We start from the raw sequence: 16,254 nt of genomic DNA on the forward strand, positions 1-16,254 counted from the left end.
CTTTCTTTCTTTCTTTCTTTCTTTCTTTCTTTCCCTCTCTCTCTTCCTAAAAACATTATTTTTATTATCATTAAAAAAGTGCCCCCAATTTCTGAGTAAACAAGGCACAAACGTCTGTCTACTTCTTCCATCCCCCTCACCTCCTCTCTCTCTCAAGACATTCTAGTAATTTAGGAGCTTCTGAAAGTTTTCTACTCTTGTTTGCTTTACAGTTGCTTAGTTCCTTAACCTTCAGAAATTTATACCCTATAAAGTTTTATGGCGGTCATATTCTTTTATTGCAGCCCTACCGCGCAGACTTTTCTTCTCTCGCTCTCTTTTTTATGACAAGCCCCGCTCCCACTTCTATTCCACTTAGATCCAGCGATCATTTCCCCCTTCTCTTTCCAGAGCTTGAATTTTTTTTAAAAAATATTTTCCCAAAAATAAAATAAGAAATCATCACCATGATCAAAACAGAGCATTTATTTTTATTTCTGACATCAGCCAACTTTACATTTCAAGGTTCGTGTTATAAGAAAATCGTGGTTGGTTTGTTTCTGGCCTCATCATTTTGATTTTTTTTTTGGTCGTGGGTAATTGAAAAACACTATTAAAAACAGCACATGGATATCCCTTTCCCAGTTGGTAATGGTTCTAATTGAAATATGTAGGACAAGTCACTTTGGGGAAGGATCATTACATGAAAGCTTATTGGCCGTGCGAATGAGTTGTAAGGCAAGATATGTTTATCAGAGCTGCATTATATTTCTTTTTTTCTTTTCTATTTCTTTTCAACTCCAAAGTAAGTTGGGGGATCCTGGATCTACTTCTTCCCAGCCCTGAAAAAGAACCTTCGCCTCACCATCATTGGATTGCATGTAGAAGCCTCTCAAATTGTAATGTGTAAACATAATATTAACTCACTCACATACTTCCCCCCCTTTCCCTCATTCACCCAGCCATCCATCCATTCATTCATCCGTCCGTCCATTCTTTTTCTTGGCTTTAAAAAAGTAATAATAACGACTCTTTTCGCCACAAATGGAAAGACGGAGAACCGCTTTATTTCTGTTTTGCTGAATGGGTTTATAGATGCAACCGATTTCACACGGGAAGAAAACAAAAACGCGCCGAAATTGAATCATTATCAGCTTTTCTTAGTGACGTAAAAAAAAGGGGAGCCACTGACCAAACGAAAACAAAACAATACAAAACTATCTTTATAACACACCCTTAATAGCCAGTAAAGGAAACAAACAAACGAACACAGTTGCAAATATTCTGAAGTTCTAGAAGAAGCAGTATAACACAATGAGATATAGGTGGGGGGGGGGTCTCCGTTCCCTAAAATCGGTTTTTATTTTGAGGCATTAAACAGCTGTGGAAAATACATTTTGAACCGATGGAACAGAAGAAACAACAGAAGGTTTTTCCAAACATTTTCTCTCACTCTTAAGAACAGAGTTTCCTCTAACGAAATCAGCTAGTTTTATTTATTTATTTTTAAATTTTAATTCTGTTTATTAATCCATGCTTTAGCAAAAATGCGGTTTTTAAAAACTTCTCTTGTCTTCACTAATAAGGTCTAGGAATGAGCCTATGGCTAAAATGAGTGAATATGCTAATACATTTATAGAGAAGGCTTTCTTTACAAAATGTGAATGTTAGCGCTGAAAGGGGGTTCAGGGCGATTTTGAAAGATGCTCTCCGCGTCCTGTCGGGTTTCAGATTCACTTAGTGCACCAGCGAGTTAAAAAACCGAAACAGACAAAACCGCAGAATTCTACCCAACCCCAGCTGGCTCAAAATACACTCCAATGATGGAAATACTATCTAAAACAAAACAAAACACCTCCGATTTTATACTTAGTAGGAGGGGGGCGGAATCAGGACGCTTCCTTGGAAATTCCATTAGGGAACTGGTTTTATAAGACAAGGTGAAGTTTGACTAATTTAAGCCACTGGGACCCTCTAAAGTTTAACCTTTATAAAAAGGAATTCGCTTATAGTTTGCCTCGTCGAATATCACTCCTGCAAGCTCCCCACCCTCCAATAACTTATATAGGACGGGAGGATTCTAAGAGAAAGTGATAGGAAACTCCCCCCCCCCAAAAAAACCCCTCTTATTTTAAAAATGCAGATTTTGTTTTCTTTGACGCTGAACTAAAAACCCTAAAAGGATTCTTTCCTTCCCGCCTCAGGAAAAGCCTGCAAACCAGGCCACGCCATGTCGAAAGATCAAAATATGCCTATCAAATCTCTAAAGCACAACTGCTTATCAGCAGGCAAAAATGGTATAAAAGTCCTATATAATATTCTATGAAATTAGATTTCTCTGCTGGGACTGTTTTGTCTCGAAACATTCCGAAAGACAGACATTAATTTCTCCTCTCCCTCCCCACCTAATTTCCCACCCCCTTTGTTTTTCTAGGAAAACTTTTCCACCACATAAAGGTGTCCTTTCTAGAAGTTGTAAATCAGAAGGGGGTGGGGGTTATACGAAGGCTTGAAGCGGGGGGGGGGGGGCGTGTTTCTATATGTATATTTTTCGCCAGCTCTGGAACTAACAGGTACAGACCCCATTTTTATATTCCTAAAAGCCACAGAAAACAAGCGGAACGTTCACAAAATCACAACCACGAACACATTCCCCCCTTCTATGAAAACAAACAAAAGAACGAAAATCCGTACGCGCCGTAAAACCACCTTGTATACTAAAGTTACTCACCTACCTACTTCCCCCTCCCAAGTCCTACCAAAGATGGACAGGAGTCGGGTGGGGATAAAACTATTTTAAACACATGGGGAAACAGAACCCCATGTGGGGCGATTTCAAAGGGAGTGGGGTAGGACCCCAGCAGAGATTTCAGATATGGTCACCCCCTTTTTCCGAGTATGAAATGGGAGTTCTATCTTTGTCCCCTTTTTGTAAACAGTGAGGATGTCTATCTGTGGGGCAGTCCCCACCCCAAATGCCATAGCGACCTTTTTATGCCACTCAAGAGTTCTTTTTCATGTGAACATGAAAGATGGATTTATATATGTCTTCCAGGAGCAATGGGGTATAAGGGAAAACATCCCTTGAAACATTCAAGTATCAAAACTTCTCAGCAGAAGTCTGGATGAAGGAGAAAGAGAGGGTGGATGGGCGAGTGGGGGGAAAGGAAGACCCAGGGACCCCCATCCCACACTTGGCCCTTGAACAGTTTCACGGAAATTCATTTCCACTGCAAATGATAAAGAATCGAGCACAGGTGGGAACAGCCTTCTCTTCACTTTTGCAAAGTTAGCGTGCGCCCCTTCCCCCAAACTCAACATGGCTCGTCTCTTTAAAAGTTAAAACCAAACTTCGTGGGAAAGGAGAAGCACAACGCGGTGGTGGCTGTGGGGAAGTTCTCCTGCGCAAGGAAGGGGAGGCCTCGCAAAAGCCCTGCGCACTGTTTGGCCTTGGGATGGTTCCCTTGCACCCTTGATTAGGCGGTGGGCTTCATTTGTGAAAATGGCATCCCTGTCTCAGTAATAAACCTCTCTCCTGCCCCATTTGAATATATGTGAAGGAAGGGGGGGTGCGGGTTCCCTGCGCAATGGGACTTTTTCTGACCCTCAAGAAATGGAGGCGAAGTCCTCGAAAAGTTGGTGAGTTTAACTGGTTCCCTTCACTTGATATTCCTTATCGGATTCGCTTTTTGCTCCGTGGAGAGCGATGTGGCCATCTCCCCTCCATAGGAAAAGGAATATAAGATGGGGGAAGGTATTGAGAGGCACAATTCCCCCGGTCCCAGGACTCTCCACTGTTGCCGTGGAACTCCTCCGTTCATTTCTAAGCAGTTTGCCCAGAGGAACCCCAGGTTGGAAGGTACCTTGTGTTCGGGACAGAGCACTTGTCAGATGTAGATGCTTATTTTCATTGGAGGGAACAGCTGAGGGGCTCGATAAGGACTATCCGAAAGAACGACTTATGTGCATAGATGGGACCCTCTCAGTTATCTCGGTAGAAGGAACACATGCACCCAAAGGGGAAACAAACAAACAAACAAACAAACAAACAATGTGCCCCAAATTGGCGTTACCTCGTCAATAATCTTTAACAGTGAGAAAGACTCAACGGGATGAAAACAGGTGCATTCCTATTATGGGCACCCTTTGCATGCAAAACCACGGTGGTCTGTTCGGGTTTGGCGTGGTTTCGTTGCTATCTGAAGCACCGCTGGGAAGTCAGTGCCCATAAATATACAGCATATAAGTTTCGAGACGGGGGCAAAATTGGGGGTGAGAAGAGGGAGGGGTGTGGAAAGGGAGAAGGAAAACATCATTCTTTCCCTTGCTCCTTGTTCATTTTCTTCATCTTCATCCTTCGGTTCTGAAACCAGATTTTGACTTGTCTCTCGCTCAGGTTGAGGAGCCTGGCCACTTCGTGTCTACGGTCCCTGGTGAGGTACATATTGAACAGAAACTCCTTCTCCAGTTCCAAGGTCTGGTACTTGGTGTAGGGGCATCGTTTCTTCCGGGAAGAGCGAGCGTGCAACCAGTTGGCTGCAGGGTTACCTGGAAGAGAAAGACAGCGAGGAGGCCCCGTCAGACAAGCGCCACTGGAATCCACAGAGACACACAACCCAAACACACATACCGCTTCCTCAGAAGAAGGGACTCTTGGTCAACTTTTGAGCTGGGAGCAGATGAGCACCCACGTAAAAGAGGGGCACCCTTCAAGTACATTACAGGTTATAAATGAAAGCCACCTTTGAAAAGCAACAAGCGAACAGTTGTAGAAAGAATGCCTACTAATATTTGAACATTTATGTGCAAGGTTGGATATATGTCTGGGGCAGAAACTGATACTAAAAAGGGAAAGTTAACGGAGCCTTTTTCTGACACTGGAAGGTGGTTAGAGACTATAGTAAATGATGCAGCTATTGGTTGAATGGAAAGGAAGGAAGGATGAAATATATTTACACACACATACAGAGTGTCCATCTGTTTCTCTATATATAGATAGATGGGAGGTTATGGATGGAAGTAAGGAAGGAAGGGTCTATTGTCAGATGAACACTATGGGAAGATGCCATAGTATTCTACAGTATTCTTTATTTCCTGCGCATCTTTGGAGGATCGTGGCGCGCAGATTGCCTTTCTAGCGAAGTGTCATATATACAAATTGATTCATATAAAACTATGCATAATTTAGCACTCCCTCCTTCTCTTCTGCTTTCTTATAATTTACTTTTTTAAAAAAAGAAGACCTGTGACACCCTAGCTACCCCTGCCAGCGGGAAAACCAATTGCTTGTTGTTGCCTGTATGTGTTGTCCGGAAAGAGGTGTTTACATCACGGTCCTCCTAAGCACCGCAAAAGACTCTGGAGAAGCACAGGGTGACCATGAAGACAGGCCACAATTCACCAGGAAGCTATCCTGCGCAAGAAACATAGTAAGACCTGCCCAGCGGACTGTGCATCGCTCCCAGTGTTTGGGGGGGGGGTTATTTATTTATTTAGCCCGAATAGTAATTCAAGAAACAACTTCATGAGGGTTAGGATCCCTCTCTGCACGAGTCATGGCAGAAACAAGAGTGTGGATAGAATCCATTTCTGCGTAAGGAGATAGGAACGCACACCCACCCAGAGAGAGAGAATATATTTATATTGTAATAGGTCTATTCAAGATTAAAGAAACCTCGTTGTGACGGAATATTTGACAAAAGAAACCTAGAATACATTTGAGCTGCGCCGGCTGGTCAGTACTGAAACTCTTGTTGATAATCAAACGGGGAGTTTTATAGTCCAAAGCCAAACTTCTGTCTTACTTAGGGATCGTTTTAAGTGGTGCAGGAGGTGCACCGATGCCATTTCCTTGCAAGTTACAAAATGAAATGCATTCGGAGTTGTTTTTTAAACCAGGTTTAGCTCCCCCCGTCTTACAAATCCGAGCAGCCGATTCCACAACAGAAGTGACTGGCTCTAATAGGCAGAATTAAATATTAAAGAGGCATGCTGTTAATAATTAATACCGCTACCTATCTTTTAATGGCATTTGGATGAAATCTCCACCAATGGCCCTCCTTTTAGTGGTGTGTGTGTGTATGTATGTGCGTGATTTCTTGGCATTTCAAGGAAACATGACGTCTGCCACAGGAAAACAAGTTTATCTTTCATTTCACACTATTCCCCAAACAGGAAACAAAAAAACAAAAAAAAAAGGAAGAGAGAAATGTTCGCTTGGCACGCTACTCTCCCACCATCCCACACACAACCCAAAATGGCACACATTTATATATATACAAATTAGACCTTCTCGAAGAGTGTGGATTCTCAAAAGCGCAATGCTTTCCGAATGGGAAAGAAGGGCATGGCAAGTGTCAGACATTAACTTCTGCTTCTGCCACGGACTTTTTCCTCCTTCTTCCTTCCCTCCATCTTCTTCTTTTTATAGCATTCTCTCCATATCAGACCAAACATACCTTCTAAGCTAGATTGCACAGGACGCCCTTGGGCAGCCTGGGCCTCTGGAATCGAGCAGGGTTCTTGGGTAAGATTTTTATCTATCTTCAGTCCCGGGGCTGGGGAGAAAGATGGGGGTGGGGAGGAGGGTAAAGGGGGGCACATAAGCTTTTTTTTTATTTTTAAGCACCCTTCTACTTCTTCTCTACCGTTCTCTTCAGCCGCTGATCCAGATATCCTGCCAGCGTCCCAACAAACACAGTACACAAAAAAACTCCCTTATTCGCCCCCCTCCCGCTGTGCAAGGCTGAGTGAAATGCGACGAAGACGTACAGAACTGCCCCAACAGCCCGTTCAAAATTCTCGCTGTTTCATCCCCCACTCCACCGGACTGGGAACTTACATTTTTAAAATAATAATAATAAAGCTTTAAAAAAAATAAAATAAAAAATCAGTTGAGAAAAGATAGTGACAAATCGATAGGTTGCATTCCACCCCCCGGCCCCCCGCAAGAATGCCAGGAAGCCATCGCCTCGGATGAATGACTTGCGCTGAGATTTTAAACCATCTAAGTCATACTTTCCCCACCAACCAAAATACTGAATCGAGCTCTTCGGCTGTTTGAAACGTCTCACACAGGGGGGAAGGCGGTGGAGACAGCCTTCAGAGCATCCTCTTTCTTTACCTTGAAGAATACGTAAGAGGCAAACATGATTCCTATTATATTTTATTGTACCTCCATCCCTCGCCAAACTCTTTTCGCTATATATATATATTTTTCCGCGTAGGGGTGGGGTGGTGGAGCAGGAAAGGGAGATAATAGCCACCACCCACCACCAGGTTGCAAAATGAAGCACACGATTAAGTTTAAGAGTTTGCCAGTCTGTTCCCCTTTAGGAAATAAAAGACCCAATTAAGCTCGTTCCCCATTTTACTGTTTTGTTGAGGGGGGGGGAGAGGGCGGCGGCTTTGGGCTCTGAAATATTCATACGCATGTCGGGTGCATTTCATAAACAAACAACAATCAACAATCAGGAAGAGAGAGAGTGACAGAAGAAAGCACGGCGGAGGGAACCGGGGGTCTTTCAAGGTAAACAAGGGCACAGAGTAACAAAGCCCCCTCCTCATTCCTCCACGTGAACTTCTTTCGGCCCCTTTTAAAAACAAAACAAATATCTTTTCCCAGGTCTCGCCCCCCTCCCCCACCCAAAGATCCACGATAGTCCTACTCAGAGTAGACCCATTGGAAATAATGGACATGAATGCCGGGCGTCCATTCATTTTAATGGCCCTGCTTTGAGTATAACGTAGATGGATAAAAACCGCAGAGACACACACACACACACACACACACACACACACACACGACGGTCTTTCCCGGTTCACTTTCCCCCGCTGCTCATTTTCCTATATAGTCAAGACAAACATTGTGACTTGCCCTTCTTCAAACCACTGGGAGAGGAAGATCGAATCTCGTTTCCCCCTTTTGCATGATATTCCATTGACTTAAAAATAAATACATATCGCAATAAGCAGCAGATAAATCTTTGCCACCCCCACACCCCTCCAATGCTAGAACAGCGCTAGTGGGATTTTTTTGGGGGGGTGGCGTAGTAGGGCTGGGGGAAGGGAGAGATTTCTCTTTTAAGACCTGGTTATATTTTTTTTAAAGCTTCCCTCGCCCATTGTGCCGTTTTATGACACCCCCTCTTAGGTTTTTATGCTGTTCACTTCCTCACTTTTTATAACTTACTTTGATCTGGCCTGCTTTTGTCCTCGCTTCCTTCGCAAACTTTATTGTCCTCGAAGCTGGGCCTTTGATTGGAAGCGATCCCTTCCCTTCCAGCAGAAGTTTCTAAATGGTACTCCTGTGTCCCCTGTTTACGGATCTCCCCGGGGTGTCCCAGCAGCGGCTCTGTTTTAACTGGTCCCTGCCCGGCTGCTATGCTCTCTGCTCGGGGCACGGGGTCCAGCCAGCTCCGTAGATACCTGCTCTCGGAGGTAGGGACGTTTTGATGCTGGATGTAAGGATGGTAGACCGAAGGAAGGGTAGCAGCCGTGTGTGGCGTCAGTGGCGTCCAGGAAGCGCTGAAAACGGAGGATTTGGGCTGGAAACTACAAGAGGGGAACTCGAGGTGTTCACTGTGGCTAGTTTGTCTGGAGTTTGAATACTGCCCGGAAGAGAATTTGGCGGCGGGAGAGTCTTCGCTGTCATGACTTATAATGGAGTCGACATAATAATTGCTAAGAGTTCCAGAAATGGACATTCTTGGACATCATACGAGCCCCACGGTTCAGTGAAGGGGAAAAAGCAAGCAAGCAATAATAAAAAAAGAGAGAGAGGAGTAGATCTGTAGTTAAGCAGGCTCTATAAGTATTAGGGTATATAGAGGGGAAGCATTTTAAAAAAAAATTAAAAAGAAGGGGAAAAAAGAAAAAAGAAAGAAACCACAGGCGACACTCTGCCTTTAACCCCCTTTTCTCCTCCAGCATCAACTTCCTAGCCAAGAAAAAGTACAGTCGGGACTGCCGGGTTGGGAGCTTCCAGCAAAATGATTGGTCAAACTTTTTTCGTCAGGCTGATAAAGCGTCAGGGCAGGCGTAAATCAATCCTAGCGGAGGGGGTTGCGCTGGGCTGTCAAACCGCCCTCTGCATTCCATATCAAGGATGGATTGTGTTATGTTGATGCAATGTTGCAAAACGTCGGGAGTTCAGAAAGCGCGAAACGTACAGTGCAAACGCCGGTGGGGAGGGGAGGAGGTGGCGTGGGGTGGGGGTGGGGGTTAATAGATTCCCCCCTCCTCTCTCTCTCTCTCTCTCTCTCTTTAAAATCCCCTTCTGAAACATGAAAGAAAAATGCTGTGTTTTGCCCTCTCTTTGCCTTCACTAACACTCTTCTGGGGAAAATTCTCTCTTTCCGTGCACCGCCCCCCCCCCGCGCGTCCCTCCACCCCCCCCCACGTCTATAAACTGTGTAATTCTAGACTCCGCTCACTCTCCTTCGAGGTGCCCGTGTTGTTCAGCTGAGGGAGGGTGGGGGACAAGGCAATATAAATTGCGCTGGCTTTCCTCTAAAGTTTTCTAAAAGAGGGAGGTGATACCTTTCGCATGGGTTACAATGGAGGGCTTTGAAATGTATGTACGGGAGATGGCGATGATCGTTATGGGTGGATTGTGGATTGGAAGTAAAATATTAGTAGACTCTTTTTTTTTTGTATCGGATGACTTCCTGATCTTGTTGCCTTCCTTTCCCTGGTTAAACGTAACTGTCAAGGGTGTGTATAGAGTAATGTCTGTGTGCATTATATATTAAACACTGCCGTGTGTGTATTATGTATGCCTCGGTGTGTGTGTGTGTGTGTATACACGGGTGTGCATCTGCATATGCAATATGCATGCCTGAGTGAAATCTGTCTCCTGTAAGTGAAGCCCATAGCACATGATAAGCTTATAATTAAAAAAAAAATCAAGTCTCGCCACATATGCATATGTGTATAGGCAGATCTCTCGCTCTCTTTCTCTCTCTCTCTCCATATATGTGGTATGCATATATATAGACACATATACAGAAAGAGAAGCTATAGGTTTCAATGTTTTGTTCGTCTATATGAGTGCATTTCAAGATTCAGATAAACAGATCGATGATCTGTAGGGTCTCTACTGCAATAGCCCGGTTTGTTTTGAAAGCAACGGAGGGTGGGGGGGGGGGGAGAGGCTGAGTTGCATCGCTGAAATCAACACACTCCTCTCTCTCTCTCTCTCTCTCTCCCTTCCCTCCCCGCCATATACACGCACTTTAATTTTACTACCCTTGTAAAATGTCCAATCCGGTACTGATCCTCTTTGTTTCCTTACAGAAGGCGTTAGACTTGAGACGGTTAAATAGTTGAATAAAACTTACATTAGCTTTCTCTGATTTTTATAGCCTTGAATTTACTGCCTGTGGAAAAGGAGGGTGTTTAGGGGGGGAGCCCAAGGGGTGTCTTGAACATATCAGCGCACGTCTCCCTCCATCCCCTCTTCCTTCTCAACCTTTTTGATGCTCCAGATCCAATCCAGTTAAGCAGAAGCCTTGTATGTTTCAATCAATGATCCCACTACAACATCTCACAGCGCATTTGCTCCGGAGCAGTTATGTCCAAGCCAACCGCTGTGGCGTGTAGGCTGACAACCCAGACCCTAAGTATATTCATGTGAGAGTTTATGTCCACTTATCTCAGTGGGAATTACTTCCAAGTAAGTAGATTTAGAGCCGTAGGGCGTGCCCAATAGGACTAAAATGACCAAAATATCCCAACGAGCTTCGGCTTAACAGTCTTGCAGATCGAGCTGTCTGTCTCTGTCAAGGATCTCACACAATGCCCTATCGTAAATTCGTCTTTTGCAACGCGGTGGGTTCAGTTTTCCTTCTAGCAGAGCAGGAAGTGCTCGAGAGAGGTTTTAACTGGACACAGCCCCATAACCTTTCCGGCACTGGAGAGAGACAGAGAGGGTGAAAAAGACCCCGAGTTCTCACACCCAAGGGTTGTCCAACACCCTTGGTCCAAAATGCAGCGCGGAGTAATTGTTCAATACTGGTGCAGGGGAAATTCTGCGAGGACAGAAGGGTTCGATTAAGCGGTTGCTCTCCTTGAGAGAACCACTCATTCTTATAGAGCATAATTCTGGGCCGTGAAGAAAATTAGCCCAAGATCAGCAACAACGTCACGTCTAAAAGAAGGCTTCATTTTCCTCAAGTAATTTTCTCAAAAGGATGGAGATGATGTTTGTCTGTGTGTTGCACACCAAGGTGCTGTGTTGGTAGGTAGCAGAACAGATCTGAGATGGATGAAGGGTCGTATCGAGAGACAAAAATGGATAGAAAGAGATTGAAGGAAAGACAAGACAGACAGATAGACTGGTACAGGTTTTTAAAAATAATTAAAAGAAGCCAGAGAGAGAAAGATAAAGAGAATGCAATATAAAGAATACTTATTTGGAAGTAAGTTCCTTTGGGACCAATGAAACCTACTTCAGAGTAAAATATGTTTAGTGTTGTGATAGAGGCAGGGAGTCAATAAGGAAACAGAAAAGATAGTTGACTTGGTGGATAGCAGATGCATTCAGGGGCATAGATAGAGGATTAGACAGACTAAAGTTCTTTTGCGCTTGAAGGTTTCAAAAACACCTGAAACCAATATCTAGATCACTGCTTCCATCCTATCTACCTCGAGATTCTCTTTCCTCTGGGACGAAAGAAAGAAAGAAATGTTATAGCCGGATGCTATGCATGTTTATTCAGCAGTAAGTAGTAGCAAGTTCCATGGGATTTACCTCCAAGAGAGTCTGCAGTCTTAAGCACCCCAAGTCAAACTTAGAACGTTTTTTGGCCTATTGGTTTCAGTCGGAGAGCTAAACTAGTGCCTCACACTCCCACTGAAACTGGTGGAACCTTCAAATGTGTTTAACGTTGTCTGGATCATGCTCCCACGATTTGGTAGCCATAGTATGTAAAATGAATCGTGGTGGCATTTGGGGTAAGTTGTGTGGTCAGTTGCATAATTATTATGGCCTTCAATGAGATCCGAATTCTGTTTGCTTTTACCTAGAACTATAGGCTTTTCCTGTAAGACTGCATCACTGCTTGGTGCCATTACTTTGAATCTCTAGAGCAATATTGGGGTGGGGGGGGGAGAGAATCACAACACAAAAATAATTCCTTAAATCAACCTCTTGTTTAATTTTCCTAATTTCATATATATGTATTCAAGACTTAGAGACGCCCACCCCCTTTCGGGATGAAAAAGGCCCCCAGTGTAATTAAAACTGGAAATCAAGCATGCGTTCTGTTTTATGGTATTCCAGAAATTACTGGGTTGTTGTTTTTTAATCATTCTGTTTTGGGGCCGCTCTCTAGATTTTAGAGCGAAAGAAAAACGTAAGAGAGATGATTTAAAGGCATTGTGGAAAGGGAAAGGCCAGCTTGTTGACTGACGGGGCGGTTTAGACAAGCAATGGATAAACAGACATTTTTTAGCTGTTCTTGGGGAAGGGGTTAAAAAATTAAATAGCGATGAAATTTACTGAACATTAATTGAAAGGAAACACCTGTTCAGTGTTTTGCAAGATAAATTGTCCATGTTTTACCTGTAATAAATATATTATTGGAAAATCCTCAGGCACCTCCTATAAATAATTATGAGGCATGTCAGCAGCCGAGTATATAATTTTCTTGAGTATATAAATTCATACCAAAATGACTTCAGGAGAGTTACCCTGAAGTAGAACCCAGGGCTTTGAGGGATTCCCCAGCGAAGTAAACCACACAAGAAGACCTGCAAAAGTCATTTGCCTTCTCATCCACTGGAGTTGCATCCAGGGATGCATCAATTTTCATTTCTTCTCCTTTTTAAAAAATATGCACTGCCATGCAGGTCAACTCCTCGCGTTCTCTTGCGGGAGGCTAAATACCAGGTCCATTTGGATGATTCTATATCGGAGGGAGGCAATTATTTTGCCTTTTTGGGGGGATATTATTTCCTTAAAGGAAGTATATACCAATAATTACATATTATTATTTTTGTTGAAAATTAAATACCAAATGGAGATGCATGCATGCTCGGAAAACAGTTAAGCAAAAGGGAAAGAGTTTTCCCCAACCCTCAATATTTCTAAAGGGCAATTTACTAAGAACACAACAGGGTCTTCAACAAGATTACAGCTATGAGGTAGCGGTCACCAGATAGACCTCCAAACTTCCCAGTCATCAACCCATTTAAACTGGAGTACCTGGAGTTATATCAACGGGACTTTATAGCTCTAAATGCTTGGCTTTGGGGTCGTAGTACGGATATGTTCTGGTTTGTGGACTGGATGGAGTAAGTTAGACAAATACCGTTAGCTCAGGTAGTAGATTTCAAAGATAAAATGAGATTATGTTCCATTAATTGCTTAAATGGCTTTAAAGACCTGTGATATATCTACAAAATAAATGGAACGTCTATAGCCAACCAGCTAAACGGGCTTCTTCCATTAATATTTTTATTATTAAAGTAGACTGCAGTGGACTGCTCAAAAACATCTTCATTGTTTTCGACTGGTGGCGGGGGGGGGGGTGGAGTCCAAAGAACATTTCTTATGGAAATTTATTGCCAAATCGCACGTTCACACGCTAACCTTCGGTCTGATGTTTTGCATGCTGAAAACAATTCCTTTTGGAGAGAGAGAAAAATCCAGTAAATTTATTTAATGTGCAGCAGACGTAACTCCTTTAAAACGAAGTGTTTCCCTCTCACAATTTTATCTTCTGGCTGAATGATAAAATCTCTGGGGTCCAAATTTTGTGTGAGTCCTATTTCACCGGGAAAAGTGTTTCAGAGGGTAGGCTTGGATCCCTATAGCTTTCGGGGGAAAGTGAGAGGAATGACAAATAGCAAGTAGCCTTTTCTTTTTAAAAAAGATTGCAAGCTTCCACAGGCAGTACCAGAGGGAGAGCTAGGGCAGTAAGACACCCTACCCAGATAAGGAGGGCCCCCTCACCTGTCTCCTCTATCTCTCTATCTCTATCTCTAGTTTAAGGACCTAACATGTGGGGCAAAGCTGGTCCCCCTGCACAGGCACTTTGCCAGTAGGTCAACAGTCTTCGAACAGAATAGACTCATTGACTGCTATCCAGCTTTGGAAAACTTTTGGTTCGAGAGGTCCACCTTCAGGCTTCTAGAGTGGGTCCCACAAATAGTTTCATCAACTTTAAGGCTATTTCAGTACCACAGACGCTGAGCAAGATGACTTCTAAGCCTTAGAAGGACAACTCTTTTGAAATCGGATACAGGATTAAGCCCAAACGACTTTAATTGAAACGAACACTTTGGCCAACAGCATTTGATAGCAAGTTAAGTCCGTCTGATTACCTCTGATGTGACTTTCAAGTAAGTGAGTTTAGGCTGTAATCCTAAAGCCAACACCCAAATCCTACTGAGTAGTCTGATTGGTTAGCCAAGGGCTACTTTGGATGGCCTGGGAGCTGAATCGTGAGCCCTAGTGGATTTCCAGTGGAAAAGGTTTTGAACAGAGGCGATAGCTTCGTTCAAGGCGTGGGTGTCCTTGAAGACTCACTGAAATCTTACTTTCAAGAAAACGTGTATACAGGGGTCGGTTTAACACTGACCTCCTAAGAGCATTTATTTAGTAGAAAGTTTCATTCATTTCTCTTTCTTTACTCGGAAGCAGAGCTGCTTAAGTTAGAGAGGCGTGGGACAAGCCAGAGAATCCCACGTTGTGGATCGAACTGTTTTAAAGGGCGAATGGTGGTAGATTTTATGAGTCTACCTCGTGGTAGCCTCAAATACGCCTCTCAGGATTCCTCCAACTCCTAACATTTGCTGTTGTTAATTTACAACTCAAGAACATCGCACACACTTTTATTTCTATTAAAAAAAAACCCATCAAAACCCCCAAGACCAGGGCACAGAAAACAAACTTGGACAGCCTCTTACAGGTTATGAAAGAAACTTTAGTTCTGAGGTTGGGGGCTGGGGGAGATGGGCGGGGAGAGTCCTGCATTTGAAAACTTTATTTTGTTTTAAATCAAATATGTTTTTGTAACCTTTATGGGGTAAAAAAGAAAAAAGAAAAGAAACAAGAAGAACTCTACCTTTCTCCATTTCCTGTGCTAACCCAGGGTTATGAATGCTACCGTTTGGAGTTTTTTAAGAGTCCCCCCTCCTTTTAAGTAAGTGGAGGAATGGAGGGAGGGGAGGGGAGAGTGAGAAAATTCCTTCTCTGGAGGGAAGCAAAACAGTTTACACATGTAGCTAATACTCCCGGACCAGAAACTAGACCTAACTTTAAAAACACAATTCCAAGCGGCATTTATAATCTTAGCAGTTAGTAAACCAGTTAGAGATCCCTTGTAAAGTTAGAAGCCAGTGTGAGTTACAAAAAGGAACCCCAATAAAGGAAAACCAGGGAATTGAGGGAGGGATCATACATTTAATAATATTAGCTGTCTGGGAACCAAGATGTTCGACCTTTAGGGTTAAGATTCCCAGAGAGTATAGTCGAAATTAGAGGAGAGATAAAACCTAAATCCGAAACTGGGGATGGTATTCAACTAGGTTTTACTCAGAGTAGACGCACTGAAATAAATGGACCTAACTTAGTCATGCCCATTCGTTTCAGTGGGTCTTGTGTGGGCAAACACTTCGTTGAATACCACCCTGAGATACAAATCGAAATAGTCCCAGCACCGAACAACTTCAGTATATTATTGCTGGTAGTAGGGTTGCTACATTGGCTAGCTTAGATGCAAGACAATGGGCCTGAAGGTTGTGTGGGATTCATCTCATTTGCTTAAGAGTAAATTCAGTGGAAACGGGTGGCATTTAACTGTCAAGAAAATCCACGGGAGCTTGGGGAGAGTGATAGTGTGGAATATGTATGGAATAAACTTTTGAGTGACTAACGAACTTAATTTAAGGAACAAAGGAAGTCATATCTATTGTGGATGTTCTCTGCAGTATCACTCTAATTTTGTGTCTAAGACAGGTTAATCAGTTCCATTAGGCAATAGTTATCTTGCACACAAACGCGCGCGCGCACAAACTTTAAAGCTATCTACTCGCAAATAAATGTTATTGATTCCAATGGAACTTCCAAGTTCACACTCCTGCGCATACCCCATTGTATCTGTCCATAAAGTTAGCATCCCTTTTACTGAAATCAGTGATGAGAGACTCCCCCCCCCCCAAAAAAATAAATGAGCTTAGGATAAGGATGCCAATGGTCTAATGCAATATCGCTCTTATTGGTTGTCATCGACGGCTGGTATTCAACAACCACAACAACCAGCTGCTGTT

General features: G+C 43.3%; 1 protein-coding gene across 4 annotated transcripts in view; it reads right to left on the reverse strand.

Moving 5' to 3' along the window:
* Positions 1-4,042: 4,042 nt before the first annotated feature.
* The window catches only part of HOXB9 (homeobox B9), a 37,553-nt gene continuing 25,341 nt past the window's right edge, over positions 4,043-16,254 (reverse strand). The window contains exons 1-3 of one of the 4 annotated variants that reach the window (XM_083583502.1): positions 8,171-9,110; positions 6,438-6,536; positions 4,043-4,527 (exon numbers count right to left, since the gene is read on the reverse strand). In XM_083583502.1, the coding sequence (XP_083439628.1) occupies positions 4,292-4,527; positions 6,438-6,536; positions 8,171-8,684 (849 nt within the window). In that variant the 5' untranslated portion in view covers positions 8,685-9,110 and the 3' untranslated portion in view covers positions 4,043-4,291. Of the gene's footprint in view, positions 4,528-6,437; positions 6,537-8,170; positions 9,116-16,254 lie in introns of those variants that run through there. The other 3 variants (XM_083583501.1, XM_083583504.1, XM_083583503.1) reach the window with 3 other exon arrangements.

The sequence above is a fragment of the Podarcis filfolensis genome, assembly GCF_964270895.1.
Source record: "Podarcis filfolensis genome assembly, chromosome: 13".
NCBI classification, from domain to species: Eukaryota; Metazoa; Chordata; class Lepidosauria; order Squamata; family Lacertidae; genus Podarcis; species Podarcis filfolensis.